The 17,420-nt window shown below is 43.4% G+C and overlaps 1 protein-coding gene across 1 annotated transcript in view; it reads right to left on the reverse strand.

Annotated features, from left to right (window-relative positions):
- Cpsf5 (cleavage and polyadenylation specificity factor subunit 5) overlaps positions 1 to 13,811 on the reverse strand; it is a 28,840-nt gene extending 15,029 nt beyond the window's left edge. Inside the window, exons 1-6 of the mRNA XM_037428767.2 lie at positions 13,545 to 13,811; positions 13,177 to 13,377; positions 10,385 to 10,448; positions 9,425 to 9,514; positions 2,295 to 2,370; positions 1,749 to 1,863 (exon numbers count right to left, since the gene is read on the reverse strand). Coding sequence (XP_037284664.1) covers positions 1,749 to 1,863; positions 2,295 to 2,370; positions 9,425 to 9,514; positions 10,385 to 10,448; positions 13,177 to 13,377; positions 13,545 to 13,678 — 680 coding nt within the window. The 5' untranslated portion in view covers positions 13,679 to 13,811. The remainder of the gene's footprint in view (positions 1 to 1,748; positions 1,864 to 2,294; positions 2,371 to 9,424; positions 9,515 to 10,384; positions 10,449 to 13,176; positions 13,378 to 13,544) is intronic.
- Between the last annotated feature and the right edge of the window lie 3,609 nt (positions 13,812 to 17,420).

Below are 17,420 nucleotides of genomic sequence, written 5' to 3' on the forward strand. Positions count from 1 at the left end.
TCAGCCCAGATGTCGCCTCAAAACTGTCAGCTCACGCAGTTAAGAATATTAGGAGAGGCATTTAACCAGATGACCTTTTCTTCTCAAATATGACTCAAGAAGGATTTCTTTTATTGAGCACACTTGAAAAAAAGTTCAATGACAAGGCTCTACAGGCTGTTTCACACATAGGGAAAATCTTGAAGCGTGTGCAGATGATTCAGGAGTGTAGTTTTGAACTGCGTCTGCTACAGCGGCTCTTGCTTGCCGCATAGTTGACCAGCGTGCGGATGTCATTGTTAATGCTGGAACAGCGTGGATATCCTGCATTAAACATTGTGCGATGCCAACTTCTTAGCCTTTATTTGTGATAATGGGGTGCTACAAGCAGAATTTGACACCGCACTTTATTTGCTCTCTTGAAACACTGTGGTGCCGTGTGCGTTCAGGAATTTTTGTTCACTGTGTGTGCACCACAGTACACTTGGACCAGGAAGACACGACAATTAGCATGCAATGTGTGCTGTCTTGATTTGACTTTAAATGAAAAAAAAAAAAAAAAAAAAAACTCAACAGGAAGAGTCGTACTGCTGCGCTGGCTTAACACGATAAAACAAATGGGAACAAATCGAAGGTGGTCTTAGGTGAGAACAAAGCCTGAACGTGTCTCTTTACGACGACATTTCATTACCACAAGACCCGCAAGCCTGCTCCGAAATGTAGTGAAGTTTTTACAACAGAGTTCAATAATCAGAAGTTGCTCTTTTTCTGGTATACGAAACATGCTAAATTAGGCAAACAACACAGTACTGCTCTTTTCAGACAAGAAAAAAAAAAAAAGAAAAAAACGTAGGGCCAGACGAACTCATTTTATTTAGCTTAATCTGGATTTTGAGATGCCATACCCCCATCGAATGGGACATGCTACAGTGGAACACATCGCTGACACCATGCATTCACTGCCATGTAGAATAAGTGCTATCATCACTACCACTGGAGACATGAACTTGGAAGCGCCACGAGTGCATTTCGGCACTGTGCCCAAGTCCTTTATGTTGTGATTAAATATAATCAAGAATAAACAAGTTCAGGTGGTTGTTCTATCCTAAATCATTCCTGAAGCAGTCACCACTGGGTGGTTTGTTTAATTTCAAGTCAAATAGAGACCACACACAGTGCATGCTTCTTATCGAGTCTTCCTCATCCAAGCTTACTGCAGCGCGAATTTGATAGAGCAAGAAGGCGTGCTGTTAAATACTGTTTTTATAGTGCCCCATTATCACAAATAAAGGCTGAGAAGTTGGCACTGCAAAACATTTAGTGCAAACAAGCATTGAAAGTTGGGCAAGTTGATACGGAATCATCTGAAAAAAAAAAAAAAAAAAACCTGCAGAAAGACGGGACAGGAAGAAATCACGCGCGAGTTGGTCGTTCCTTCTTTTTTTGTATCCCACCTTGTGACGCAGATTTTTCTGAAAATTATTAGTGCAGAGTACCGGACTAGATCCCGCATTAACAATGATATCTATGCGCTGGCCGGCAATGCGGCATGCACCCTGCCGTAGCAGACGGCGTGGTTCAACTCTACACCTTTGAAGCGTCTGCGCACGCGTGAGCTGCTGGCAGCGCGCGATTGCAGCGCTAGTAGCATCGCGATTCCAGGTGCTCAGAGATTTCCCCAAAGTATGAAACGGCCTGTACATGCTGCTGAAATTGGCGGCACTCCATGCTGATTGAGCTGCAAAGAGAAACAATGAATATGCAGTCACCTGCTTAAGGCCTGGGGGAGGCTGGAAATGATGGGGCCATATCCTTGTGCGTTGTCGTAGAGCTCAAACAATGGGGCAGCCACCAACTTGTAGTTTTTAGGCACTGCAAAAAGTGCTGCAGAACAAATAACAGGGCCCCAAAATATGCAATTATTTAGTAAAATAGTACAAAAAATATGATACAGAGGTAAAGGCAATGTTGAAATGCAAGAAAACAAGTCATGAACTAAATTTACTCCATGTCATTATCCACAAAATGTTTTCTCTGCACTCGCAGAACTGCACACACACACACTCACAATTTTCAAACAACAAAACTTCAGGTTACTGCTGCTGCGTCCACAGAATTCACAATATTTTTCCTGCATGTTCAGACAAGTGCTAACTAAATGTCAGCAATCAAATCGGAGTATGCTTGAAAAGTTTTCTAATGTCCTTTCAGTACTATACACAAACCCTTCAACAGCCAGCTAGTTCTTTTGTACTCGGATGGGGGTGCAAGACATGCTATTATACACTAAAAGAGGAAATAAAAACATGTCTTACCCTTTTCAGGCAGTTGAACAAGGTAGAGCCTTTTATGTTCTTTGGGCTTCGTAATATGTGGTGGAACATAGGGGTACTGAAAAGCCACAAATTATCTGTTGAATTATCAGGGTGCCTACTAATTTGACATTTCTGAATTCACCAACTTTTCTAGTTTTCCATGATGATTAAAAGCAAATTCCACGACCGCCGCATTTGGTTGGAAAACTCTATGCACTGGAAACAAACCTTCGAGGGATAAAAAAAATCAAGCGCTCCATATAAAATAAGCAAACATATTTACCAGATGCACTCGGAATGCTCTGAGCGCGTGCGGTGAATGTGAAAAAATACGAATATCTGGCCAAAACAAAACACCTCAGTCAGGCGGCGATCAAGTCAGCTGTGTGATGTTCAGAAGAACCAGGAAGCAAACACACAAGTTGAAAGTAACTGCAGATGAAAGTTTGAAGGAGCCTATGATAGTCCGACATCGCAGTCAAAGCTGCTAGGAAACTTAGAAATGGTGCCATCTCGCGGCATCTGTGGCAAGGAAGCCTGGCTGGTTCTGTCACTGTAGTATAATCTAGTTTACTATAATGGCTGTAACCCACGCCCCTTAGGATGTGGATTGAATTAGATCGACCTGAGCTGCTGTAGTTACTGACTCAACTATTTAAGATGTGGTTAGAATTAGATCTGACTCGACCTGGATTGCTGCTGTATTTACTATTGATTTGCGTCCCCACCTAATTTTCGCACCTCTAAAATATACTTTTCAGCAAGAAAAAATAATAACACATATTTCGTGTATCCTGCCTTAGCAACAAGTAACGCCAACATTGCAAAAACAAAGTCGTACTGCAATTTTTTTCTTTTTCTTTCTTTTTTTTTTTGACGAATACATGCATGTTTGTATTTTATGTCTCTGGACTCCGACGCATGATGTGCAACGAAAGTTCTCTGACGGCTGCAATGAAAGCTGGGGACAGCACTTAAAGTGCCGACGTTTGAATATGTAGTGGCAAGAAGGAATCTGTCAACGTGCAACAGCTTCCTTGATTCCACAGATGAATCACGAATGTCGGCACGTTACTCTGATTTTTGCATTCTTCTGTGGAAATGAAGCTAAAAATAATTGCACATTTATTTACACAATCTCACAAAACTTAAAAGAGAAATTTACCTGAAGTTACCCAGGTGCTACCCTTGAAACACAAGCTATCAGCAATAAGTGTGTAGGTGAAGATGTTTGCTGTTACATCACTAATAATAATAATAATAATAATAATAATAATAATAATAATAATAATAATAATAATAATAATAATAATAATAATAATAATAATAATAATAATAATAATAAAGGCATGAGTGGCCCAGCAAGTATCTGCTGATAGCGGTTCTAGCCTAGACAAACAGCCTAGACCAACCAGATGGCCTTCAAGTCGAGCCTAAATTGTGGCCTAATAAACATGCATAAATTTAGACGTGAGTAATGTCGTGGTTCGAAAGTCAGATACGCTGGCTGATATGTATAAGCAACAGACATGAACCTAAGGAATGCTTTATCCAAAATTGAAGGACAAGTTGCCGAGCAGAAATTTCCTTGGTCTTCCTTATGCCATAGGTTGACACAATTGTGACAACCACTACATCGGTAAATGTGGCGATTTGAAGAAAAGAGTTAAACAACACAATTATGACGCCACGAAACGACACGTGGCCTCGACTGCCCCTGCTGAACACGTGGAATCTACATGCCACCGAGGGGGGAGAATTGAGTAAATGCGTCACAGTGTGGTGAGGGTATTGCGTGAATGTTGCGTAATTGGGTATAGTTTCTGAATACTTAATTGTTATTTCGTTTTTTTATTCGTATTTATTGGATGAAGGAGAAGCGTTGTTTTCAACAAATGGTGGGACACTGATGCTGGGTTGTGCCCCACAAGTGGTTGAAGGTACTGCTGCTTCCACCTCATCTACTCGAGTCAAGCGAAAGCCAAGTAAAGACACCCTTGACTGAATTCTGAACACCCAACCCAGTGCCAACATATACGGGGTGGCCAGTGAAGGGTTGTGCAGCGCGAGCAGTTAGTTTTTACCAGCAGATGCTGCCCCTGCATCGGCCTTGCGAGGAGAGAGAGGGGGGAGCAACAGTTGGCACTCGAGGAGAGAGACGGGGAGCGACGATTGGCACGAGACGCGAACATGCTGCATGAGATGTGAGCATGCCCAGTAGGGGTGTAGACACCACCGCCATCGCCGGATTTGCGAGTAGGTGCGACTATAAAATGCTTTGCATTTAAAAGAAGCTTGCATCATGCCTGCACCTGGAATAGAGATACAGACGACTGCACAGTCGACCACAAAAGTTTGCGGACCACGCGAGCGCTTGCCAAACTGCCTGTCCACGCCACCTAGCGGTGCGCCATCTACCGTCGACCACACTTCTGAGCTGAAAACGAGTCATCTTCTTATTCACTGGCCTTTCAGTTTTCTACTGCCGTGTAGAACATTGTTAGTTAGCGGTTTTCATGCAAAGTGATTGCCTGCAGTATGACCATCACATTACTGTTTTCACAGGAGGATCGAAACTGTCAAGGCGTGCATCAAACAGCATTCCGTTGGGTAGGTGTCACTTTGTGACCGATGTACTGATAACAGTTATACTCGTAGACTGCTTTCCAGTATGACCATCACATTACTGTTTTCACAGGAGGATCGAAACTATCAAGGCGTGCATCAAACAGCATTTCGTTGGGTAGGTGTCACTTTGTGACCGATGTACTGATAACAGTTATAACCATAGACTGCTTTCCTGGCAGAAGCTCGTAGACGCAGATGCCAAAAGCGCGTCGTGTTGAAAAGCGAAAGGTGAAAAATATTTGTACCCAGTCAGAAAATAAACAGGCCATCAATAGACCTCTCCCTGTTTATAGACAGTGCGACGTCCCTGCGGGCACCCCGTCCACCATACCCTCTCTCGGAGCAGGTGCTGGTTGGCAAGAAAGTTCTGCCGGCGGCATCTTTCTGCATAGCAGAGCTGTGTGTCTGCATTCCTTCGAGAGAGAAATTTCTACGTTCTTATATTCTAAAGTCACAGCTTTTGAAAGAAGGAGGTCGTGAAAGGGTCACTGCTCATAGTGTGGAAATTTGCTCGTTGTAGTTTGATGGATGGAGAAACTTTATTTAGAGTACTGAGAGACGCGACTAGCATGAAGGGGGCTTCACCCACGTAGATAGCAGCCATAAAGAAGTCTGATTTTTTTTTAAAGCAAACGTTTTGAATGTACTAGGTGACTGGCACTCTGAGAAATATTTGCATGGCATGGATGTAAACTTATTCAATTTCCATCGTGGCATGTGCAATGCAGTTTTAAACGAGGCAGCAGCATGGTTTTAAGCTGCTGTGCACAACGTCACAGATAAGATTATCACTAATTGCGCAAAAGTCTGATATGAGATGAAAAAAAGAAAAAAAAAAGAAACACCTCTTGTTGTGCGTTAGACTGAGGTTAACATATCCTCGTGAAAATTAAAATGAAATTCTGCCACTGCGTTTCTCAATAACCCAGTGAAAATTCATGTGATGTAAAACACGACAACATAATATATATTATTATCTGACACAGTTACCTTGCTGCATTTGACACCTATAACGTGTTTTCGTACCTATATTGCTGCTTTAGGCCTGATACACAATCTTCTAATGCGCATTGTCACTTCATAAGGATCGAGCCGTAAAAGTACGCAGTAAATAAACTAAAATCTCCGCTGTTTTTATTAACACATAACAGGTATCCGATAACACAAGTTATAGCTGTAATGAAGCGCATATGCAGATTCGGCAGTGCTACAACATGCTTATAGCTCATGCGTAGCCGTATATATCACTCGGAGATGATGCACTTTTACTTTTCTGCAAGCCGCGCATATATACGTTGAGATGTACCCACTCGCAGATAAGCGTGTCAAATGTCTTTTTACCTTAACTAAAATGACGGATCGTAAAGTTCCCTCGACAACAGGTTACTGCAACCGGCCAACAATGAATACCAGTGTTTTCTCAAACAGGACGCATCGTGTTATTCACACTGCACACACCTCGCACAATATTCCCAGTTTCACCGTCTGCAAAAGTGAACCAATATTATCGATGCCTTTCAAGGCACACTACACGCCACAGCCAACACTGCACATTTTCGAAGACGATGCTGCTGTTCCTCGCACAGGCCGCCACGTGTGTTCAAAGATAAACAGCCAGCCAGCGTGCCAAAAATATTTCATCACGCACTTTACCACACACCTAGATGTTCTCTGGCACATACCACAGCTAGTGTTGCCCCTGTGAGATAAAAACCAGGCTTTCAAAAAAGAAAAAAAAAAAATATTGCCCCAAGCTACGAGCTACCGCACGCACTCGGCCACAGGCAGGAGTGTTTTGCCAACCACCCCTTGCACGTGCACCAGTGACGTCACGCTGTGACGTACCCTGGCAGAGGTCTGTTAGAGGAGGGATGCTTTCAGGGCACTGCAGTGCTGTCGATCGCCGCTGACGTAGCGGAAGTGTCGCGAAGTGGCTTTCGGATTTGCGCTCGCATGGTCGGTAAACTTTTGTGGTCGACAGTACATATGCTTAACAGGAGTGATGAGACGCTTCTGACAATGTATTCTTGCTGCTTCCGTTGCGTATTTAGGCGTACTTAATCTTACCGCTTTTATTGTGAACAAGGCTCCCTCCCATATCGAATGCCAAAACGTCAGTAAACTTTGTGTTCCATGGGTCAGTGTATCCTTTCTCGTTCACACTAAGAAAGCATCAGTAATGCACTTTTTTTTTTCACACCTCTTTCAGAAGCTCATTGTATTTGCAGTTGAAAGAGAAACTTTTTAAGCTTTAATGAATGGTAATGCTTATTTTTGTGACGGTCACAAGGAACTACTGTCAGTTTCCATGACTTGGCCAGGTTTTTCGGAAATTTACAGACTTTTCCATGACATTTGCAGAAGGGTCCAAATTCCCTGACTTTTCCAGGTTTTCCATGTTGGTAGAAATTCTGATTATATAGGGCACATTACCGACTACCAAATTACTATTTAAATGGACCCTGAAAGGTTTTCTGCAGTTTTGTCAGTATTAGGGCTAGAGCATCTTCAAACCATTCACTGCAAAAATTTAGTGACACTCCGTACCAATGCCGCTACAGAGAATTATATCAGACCCTCCTTCACACCTCTGCCTGGACTCCTTAAGTCACGAGGCACGCTGGCGATCGCAGAGCTCTCATAATGAGCGCGCTTGGCGATTTGGGCTTTCACCAGTCTAGACCTCCGAGATAACACGTCTACATGTTGCTGATGGTGTCGGAGGCCATCACAGACAGTGTGTGCACCTGGCAGCACGCACATTGTCTGGCCACAGAGATGAAGATCGCGGAGTGATTCATATTTGCTCCGACAGGTGCTGGCACCCTACCAGCCCATCTTACTTCCGTGCATTCTACAGCCCATGACAGCCAATCAAATCAGCAGCCACGGTGACGTGGCTGCTGATGTGCTTTGACCTCGTCAAGTGGCCAGAGCCTGTCGCTCTGTGAACGAGTGGTTGAAAATGCATTTGGGTGAGTCGCAACGATCTGCAGTGATTCGCAGCTTTAAAGCGCTGAACTTAATTACACAATTTACGCAGAGAGCTCAAACATGTCCCTAAATAACCCTTGAGACTTTGTGTACCAGCCCAATGTGTTTGTACAAATTTGCCAAACCCATTTCAGAGTCCTTTTAACAAGTGAAGTTTATTTATAACCTCTTGAATGAAAAAAAAAATTAAAGAAACCCCCGTGGTTTACACTACCGCATTCAAATCAAATTATGTCACGCGCAAAAACCCTCCAATGGTATATTACATTACACTAATTTATCTGATAAACAGGACAAAACTTGTGCCAAGAATAACTTAAAACCGTGAGCAAAGGAAGGACACATATCCCTCTCTACATAACTTAAACCATTTTAGGCTCTAAAGTTATGATGGCTGCTCATCAAAGGATTCAAATCTTGCAGATGAATTTGTCCAATTGTAAGCACAAGCTTTGAGAGTTTTACTGGTGAGGAAAAACAGAGGTTCAGTTTCAATAAAAGCATGCACTACGACCATCACAATGCCAACAGTGCTTACTCGTACTCATCGGTTGTTGGCAATAAGTTGTATAGGTGCATTAGTTGGTGGCTGCCATCATGACTCCATGCTTTTCTAGTGCTTATCCATTAAGGTATTCCCAGACTACCATTTGTTTAAACCTTTGGTCAGACAGTCACAGTCCTTGAAAAGCCAGAAGACCTTTTATGGCACATTGTGGCATAACTGCCCGTGCCATGAGCTCAGTGGTATGTTTAGTTTGGCAAAAGGGGCCACGGTGAGCACGAATGCTTGGCATTTCTCATATGCAGCCTAAAAATGTCTACAACCTCATCATGCCAATGGCCCAATGTAGCAGAGTGCAAAAACTGTAGCAAGGGCAAGACTGGGAGCAAAGAATAGGCAAGTTTTCTTTTGTTTTTTTTTTACAACCTATGGCAAAAATTTTGGAGCCCACATATATTCAGCATTTTCAAAAGCTTATTCCTATAGTAATTAATCAGAATATGATGACTCTCTTGGTATGGGCAAAATTTTTAAAATTGCCACAATCGCACACAAATTTTACTGCCGACATTTCTTAAAGGCTCAGTTCTTGGCCCTATTACACATGAACAACCTACTTTACATGGTATAGTTATTCTCTAGGTTACCTACACTGCTCTTACATATGCGAAGACTCACTCACATATGCCAATAAACCTGCTACATATCACGTGGGCGAATTCCAAGTTTAACAATGTTTACAAATGGTTCCATAATAAAGACACTGTTTTTACATTGTGGAAAACTAACAGAATATTTATACACACTTATAATAAACAAGTGGTAGAGCGCGTAGGATTACAATACATATATACCTGTGTATCTTACCAGAATAAAATAAGTCTATTACACACGCACACATGTGAACGATAAAGTACTAACAAATAAATACAGAACACACCCAACATGAAATACTAACAAGCACACAATGGTGCTCATTTGTTGTGATTAACTAAACACTAACCTGTGGGGGTTCAAAGTTTGGACGCCACCAGTTGCCCACAGTGTCTTCTATGACCCAATCCTGCTTTACACCATCTTGCCGGCCCAAGATCTACACAATAACCAAACAAGCATCATTCAGCTTGGACATCAAGACTTATTGGACTCAGAAATCTTTCAATACATGCAATGTACGTGCAACATACAAGGATTTACACGGTAGGTCATACACTTGAGCTGCAAAGAATCGACAGCAACATCTCAGATATAACGCCGAGTCAACAGCTACTTGTGTTACATTATGTACTGCAGACCTACTAGAACTGAGGTGAACACAATGCTGTAAATGCTTGCTTCTGCAAATGCCTACAGGTGGTTCAAATTGCAGGAGCATGGACTTCCAGCAACAATGATCAAAATTTTTTTCACTGTTTTCTATCGGGACTAAACAAACCACAAAGGCTGCTCCAATAGACAACATCAACTGCAATTTAAACTTCATTATACAAGCCCCATATTAAAAACCAGTTAATACATGCATATACAACTTCAAATTTCACTTAAAATAAAAATTTATGCTCTTTAGTTTTAAACACACACTCTTAAGGCAACAAGAGTGAGAGACAGAATTGGCGGTGGAGGCTTGCTTATATTATTTGAATCTGCTAAGTTGTTGCATCCCACAAGCAACTGTGTCATTCAGGTTTCGCGTAGGGAGATCCAAAATAAAACGCGACTAATGTATGACAGGATGCGAGGTACTCCCACACTTACTCCGATAACTACATCAAGGTGATAACTTCAAGCATTACTTAGAGAAACATCAGTAAGAGTTGAGTGGAAGTATCTCCCATTTGTTGTATTGCCCCTTGATAATGGCCTAAGAAGTCACACCAAAGTGACTGGACAATAAAAAGATGACTCAATAAGCACACATCAAGGTTTCAGTGTTGCACTACTGCAAAATGACTTTAAAACCCACCTCAGTCATGAGTCTTTTTAGTCCCTCCACTTCATCTTCTCCAATGTTGAGTTCCCCTCCAGGTCTAAAGCGTAAATGAAAACAATTCAGTACACATCCAACATGGCTGCATGTTCTCAAGAAATATACAATCAGAATAAAAACACCCTCACGGCAATAAAGAGATCAAAATATCAGTTTATGAAGGCAATGCATACTTCATTACACTTCGAAACTTCTCTTAAATATTCGGGCAAAGGGGACAAATAAAAGGGTGAAGCACAAACCCAAACAAACTATGATGGGCAACATAGCAGAACGTAGCAATTCACATCTTGTCTGTTCTTCAGTGCACAACACTGAAGAACAGACAAGTTCAAAGTCTGTTATTCTCCAGTGAAGCCATATGTCAACGTTTAATGCCTTATTGTATCATGACGAACCAAGTAGTCTGCACGTATTTCTTAAAGGGACCGACGACCCATATTTATGGTACAACCATCAGCGAAATGAGTCGGGACGTGCAAGCGACGACTGATATCTGATAAAACTGCATTGTCGCGCCATCTGACCTGGTGAGTGTGCATGCGCGTCCCTTTCATTTTCACATTCACATCTTTTTACTCGCTTGCAGCAGACCAAGTGATTAGATGTAGCATAGTGCACCAGGCGCCGCTTTCTTCAATCCATGATGCGCTAAATTTGGCAGCGCCACGGCAGTGTCGAAATGTACGCAGCTTGCTTCGCAGACCAGAGTTTAGCGCGCTAGTGTTAAAAGCTCCTTTTCCAGAAATTTTGGGGTCGGTGTCAACGAAAGCGTCGTTGGTACAGCGTGAAAAATCGTCACTGTCCGCGACTGAGAACACAGGATAGATGTAAATAAATCACTGATGAATATCGCTCCTCGTAGGGATCGAACCAATGCGTTCTTCGTGGCAAAAAATGTGTTCAATGTTATGTGAACAAGCGTTCTTTTCCTAAAGGCATTTGCAAAGAAGAGACGTAATGAGGTGTGGCGCACTGATTCGGCGCCGAGACAAGAGATGCGATCTTTTTATTCAAAGCATAGCGAGCGGCATGTACTTCGCCGCTACCGTGCCCCCGCCGAATCAAGCGCGTCACGAATCGAATAAAGCAACGCCTGGCGCACAACGCTACATGTAATCACTAGTTCCGCTGAAAGTGAGTAAAAGATATGAATGTGAAAATGAAAGGACGCACATGCACACTCACCCGGTCAGATGGCGCGATAATGCAGTTTTATCAGATTGCGGTTGTCACTTGCACATCCTGACTTACTTTGGAGACGGTTGTAGCTTATTTCCTATTGTGCAATGGAAAGCTTACCAGTCAGAAGTGGGTAATCGCAGAACGGTAATGCGAAATGTGCTGCAAAACATTTGTAATCAGAATTTTTTTCATCTGTCAATATGAAGTTGTTTACAGCCGTGACAATGTGAGCTGCAAACAATGAGCACGAGAGTTGTTGGTGTTCGAGCTGGGTAGTTTACTGCACATGCGGGCACTCCGCGCACATACGCCTTGGCTGGACACAGCCTGCTAGTGGCTGCAAAGGCAGCGCTGCTTCTTAACGTGCAGCTTCCAATTTTGAGGACGAATTAGGGTGCATATGTTAGCATCAGACTACGACTACGCACAGCGAAGTAATCAACTTTCTATCTTCAAGGCATAATCCGTCATGTTGCTAGGCTGAGCAACATGACGGATTATGTTACTTTTAAACAAAATTGGAAAATATAAATCCTGTTTATCTTGCAAAAAGAATACTGGAATCCGTTACTATAACTCTTGCGCTATTCATTTCTACCAAAATCACACGTTCTAGCCAGTTGTTGGTCCCTTTAGGTGAAAAGATAGGCTTCGAATTAAAGCTGCCTCAGATTCTGTAATATGCATTCAGACTGACCATTTGCATTCTGGCCTCATGAGATGGCGGCTGCCATGTTTCATTACAAGACACGAATACTAATAATATAGCAATCAATAGCCCCTTCATATGAGCATTCCCAGAAGCGCTGTAGAAGCCACAACTATAGCACCCGTCATTCCCACAGGATAATGCATGAAACACTAGTACATGATTACTCAAAATGCAGTGCGACGAAGCTTTAAATGGATATCTGCTACATGGTACCGGCATGTATAAAGCAGCAACTTTCCTCCAAAGGAAAAAATGAATGAACGATGAAAAAAAAAAGTGCCGTTCTTGTATTACGAGTTTTTTCTTTCAGCATTAATAGTTTCACAATAATGAGGCTTACAACACTGCCAAAATAGCAAACTGATCAGTTGAAAGCCGAGACAAACAAAGGACGTTGATTTTGGATATGTCTGCATAGCACGTCAAGTGTTTTCGAGTGTATTCTACTCTAAGCACCAGCTGAGCAGACAATCCTTGCGTTGCAATAGGGAGCTTTAGAATAACGTTTGCAGGGGCTGGGGGCTTAGCGGGCGCCACATGAGTTTTAGAATCGCGTTTGCCTCCCCAGGGAAAAGTCTAGGCACTTTCGCCCCGACCGCAAACCCAAATGCACGGAAGCTACTCGCAGCACTTTGCGGGCCTCGCGGGCCGCGATCGGCGCGCGCTGTTTTGCATTTTCTGCGTGCGGGCCGCGAACGCGGACGGTGACTCACGTTACGGCGCGTGCGCAGTGGCAGCGACCACACCGCAAGGGCTCGCGGTGCGCTATTCTAAAACTCCCTAATAAAGGCCCCGCAATGCTCGACTGGTACGAGAAGTGAACTCATGCACGCAACTTGTGAAAAACACAGCCTTTGTAGTGACTACTTACAATTTGAAAAACGTGGTTCCAAGTTGCAGTAGTAACACGTGGGGGAGACCATGCTCATGGACCAGCAGGACACCCTCAACGGACCGCCGCATGCCAATCTTCTCAAACTCTTCCCTCATGCGCTGGAACCGCGCCGGCACCGAGCTGTCTCGTTCATACAGAGCCTCTTTTGTGCCGAACGTGTAGTTCGTCAGAGGATACCTTAAAGTAAGGAAACAGGTCATTGGCACGTATGCACGAGATCTCATATACATGCAGGAAGCACACGGCGCGATCAGAGAAGTGAATCGTGTCGGTTCACTACCGCTATTGTCCCAATCACAATGTAACATGCCGGCGTTTAAGGACACAGTGAACTAACTACTCACAGGTTGACAGTTCGGTTGAGTGTGAAGTTTAGAAGGTTCGCTGGGTTGGTTCCCAAATATTTTCCCGTGTACTGGCCCTGTGGCGCGCTTTTCGGCCAGCCAGCCGAACCTGAGCGGCTTATGTGCGTCGCCATATTAATCCTGTGCACCGGTCCACGCCATCCCCGCTTCTGGCAGATTACAAAAACTTGGTAGGGCGGGAATCGTATGAAACTCTATGGGCGGGAACAACTACTAGACAACCTGAATGACGCAAAAAACTTGTCGCAATTATTCAATGATCAAGATTTGAAATGTACGCAATTGTTATAAAAACAAGATATCTAATAGAGAATGCAGTACAAAAATTGTACCTGTAAATTGTAACAAAATTTTCTGTGTGTCATTTCATCACTTTTTAAGCATTTTTTTAACAGAAAGCTTTTGAGGCATGAAATTAAATATTTTGTTTATAAGCTGTGGCAAAAGTTTTGAATATTGATTCACTGAAACAGGTAGTCAGAGCGCACCCATAGAGTTAATGTACTATAAGTCTATAACTCTAGATGCAAAGTGTCACCAAAACGCCAAGGAGGTTTTACTAAAACTAATGGAGTAACGAAGGGGCTCTGAAGCTGAAGCCGACGAACTGCCATATTTCTCAGGGCAGAAACCAGATGGGCGCATTGTAACGTACGTGGCTTTCGCGTTGTTTTTGAGCTAGTAATGTTGCATGTGGTGCCTCTACTTAAACAAGACGGTTCTTGACACGTCTGTGACCACTTTTAGAGACGACGATAGTGGGCTCTTGGGTAGCATTTGGCTGCGCAAATCGTGTGGACACCGGGTACAACTTCCGATGTACGAGAAGGCATGCTTCGCTCGCTCGATTTTCTTCACATATTTTCGTGACTGCGACAGCATTCGCGTGTGCACAGATTTCCTTTTTGCGTGCCGGTGCACAGTACACTTTGAATAATTTTTGTACGTTTTAGTAGTCCAAAGACGTCGTATTACGCGGCTTATGAGTGTGCTCTGAGGCGGGAAGGTTAAGCACCCCCCCTCACCCCGAAAAAGGAATAACGGCTTATGTTCAGTACGCATGTTGAAGCAGGCTGCTTCGATGAGACAGGGTAAATAAAGAGGCGACAAGTTTGTAACATTACTTTCGTGTTTGCATCGTTTCCAGCGCACTAACAAAAGCCAGTACGTGAGTGTGCCTAATACAATTGAGCGCTTTGCTTATGAAAGGTAATTAATGTAGCACCGGCTTTGCATTTCTGGGATTTTGAGTTTCTTATAATTGCATGAGCACTACGCTCACAATGCTGAAATTTCCGATGTTGCGATATGCCTCTCTTTATGTAGGATAAAAAGGAAACGAGCTCCTCTCAAAAGTCAGGGAATTACACTTTTTCCTAAAGCGCCTCTCATTGATGGAGCTGTCTAAATCCCGCCACCCCCAAACTTCACCCACAAAGAAATGGCACAGGCAAAATAACAAAGCGAAAACTGAATTATTGTGAACGAGGTACAATTAACAGCAGAAAAGGAGGGTAAGACATCCTAACAGTACCATTAATTGGGGTCTTTTAAAATATATTGAGGCTTCTCGGAATTTCGTTGACTAGAAAATGAAGCAGAACATATCAGATGAAGGATTGGAAGTTTACCAAGCATCGTTTTCTCCGGATATCCAGGAGCTTCTCAAACGAGTACGTGGAAAGGCGATATATACCTCCCCCCCCCCCCCATGATAAAAAAAAAAAAAGTTTGCACACACGCTGCGCTGTTATTCGCCAAGGTCTTACAGTTGTGTGTTAGTGATACTTCTATTTTCGCTGCATGTCCTCACTAGTTACTTTACTGTGGGGCAATTCTGTTTAAACATACAACAACGCGAAGCGATGTTCCTGAGTACTTTTTTTTTACAACGAATGCACGGGTCACGCACGGCGCCGTAGTTGTCCGCCGCCGCCGCCCGTAACCAGTGTCGAAAAAAAAAAATCTCGGTGAATAAAAACACCAATGAAACAATGGGATTCCAACCCGGGTCCATTGCGTTCCAGCCCAGTAATCTACCACTGAGGCATGCCACTGCTTGGAACTCTTTTTTAAACTGGCCTTAGGCAGGCTTTATGTCGGGAAAGGAATAGCGTTAATATGAGTAATAAAGCGTTTTATATCACCAAAGGAACGGCCAGGCGTGACAATGCGAATTGCATAACGACTGGGTTGCCCCGCCGCGGTGGTCTAGTGGCTAAGGTACTCGGCTGCTAACCCGCAGGTCGCGGGTTTGAATTCCGGCTGCGGCGGCTGCATTTCCGATGGAGGCGGAATTGTTGTAGGCCCGTGTACTCAGATTTGGGTGCATGTTAAAGAACCCCAGGTGGTCGAAATTTCCGGAACCGTCCACTACGGCGTCTCTCATAATCATATGGTGGTTTTGGGACGTTAAACCCCACATATCAATCAATTAACGACTGGGTTGTCCAATGCTCCAAACCATTAGAAAACTTGTTCTTGATCACATATTAACTGTGGTGCATACCCACTTTAAGCATTACGTTTTCATCGTCGTCAGCCACTGCATAAAAAATTGCACATTTCGACAAGTGTGTAGCGGGTACCACGTACGCTTCTCCAAATGATGAGGAAAGATAGCATAGTGAACGCTGGCACTGTGGGTACCCAGCAGTATGCTTGTAGCATCCCAAAGAGTGTTTAGAAAAGGCTCTGAAATGCGCTGCTCTTCTAGCTTTCGCTGTGCCTGTGCTGCGCGTTCCGCGCAGGCCTGGCTTTTTTTTTTTTTTTTTTCAACACGCTCAAAACGCTTAGTATAAAAAAAAAACTAAAGCAGATGTTCATTAAAGTCCCTTTCACGTTCCCTCCCCTAGTAAGAATAATAAACAGATGCTCTAGCAGCTATAACGAAACACACGGCCGCAATCGCCCAGAGCATCACGGCGCTACAAAGCAGGCGCCGCCTTCTTTTGCCCTGAGCAATATGGCCGTTGTGGCTTCACTTCAATACATGGGTGGGTCTGCGGGACCACTACTCCAGAAGTTTTAGTATAACCTCCTTGCAAAACGCTGACATCTTGAAACGTTGTCATTTTTGTCATTACAATACTCGCAGTATAAATTCTTCCAGTATAAATCATAAACAAATGTGTTTACGTTTTATAAACAAACCAAAATCGTGGTATTTTTATATTAACTACTTGTAAAAAATGCAATGATCATCTATGAAATTTGCTGCGCACAAAAAAAAAAAAGTGTTTGCAGTTTTATTTATTCAGTAACGCCATCATTCTTGTACTGTATCGACATTCGGAAGCGGGGCCTTGCTGTATGTGGCCAATTCCGCTGGCTTGCATGTGCTTCAGAGTCCGTGTTTTTTGTTGCCATGAGCTAACTACTCGACTTTATGTGACAGTCTCTTACTGTGATGCAACAGAGGTCCAAGAAGCAGAAAAAAAAATGTCAGGGGTTATTTCAGCATGCAGTGGCGAGTGCGAGCGTACCCGAAAGCAGAGTATCGTTACATCATGGCGGCACCCGAGTGGTTATAGGTTTCAATGGATGGAAACCTTGTGGTCTGCAGAATCATGCCGCCAATGAATTCTTCAAAACTTGTTAAGAGATGGCGAGACCAGCGGTAAATGGTCATTTTCTGGGCAGGTAGTTTGCGCACGCGTGCCGGCTTTGGGGAGGCACACGCCATAATTTTTGGTGGCCAAAACGTGACGACACACGCGGATTAAGTGACATCTGGTGCCACAAACATGCAAATGTTTTCCCTAAAGAGAGAAACGAACGCAGGCCTCTGAGACTGCTTATTAGCACGCGGAGGGCAATTTTCGAGTCCAAGGGCCACCAGTATTGATTTCGGTT

The sequence above is a fragment of the Rhipicephalus microplus genome, chromosome X, assembly GCF_043290135.1.
Source record: "Rhipicephalus microplus isolate Deutch F79 chromosome X, USDA_Rmic, whole genome shotgun sequence".
Lineage (NCBI taxonomy): Eukaryota > Metazoa > Arthropoda > Arachnida > Ixodida > Ixodidae > Rhipicephalus > Rhipicephalus microplus.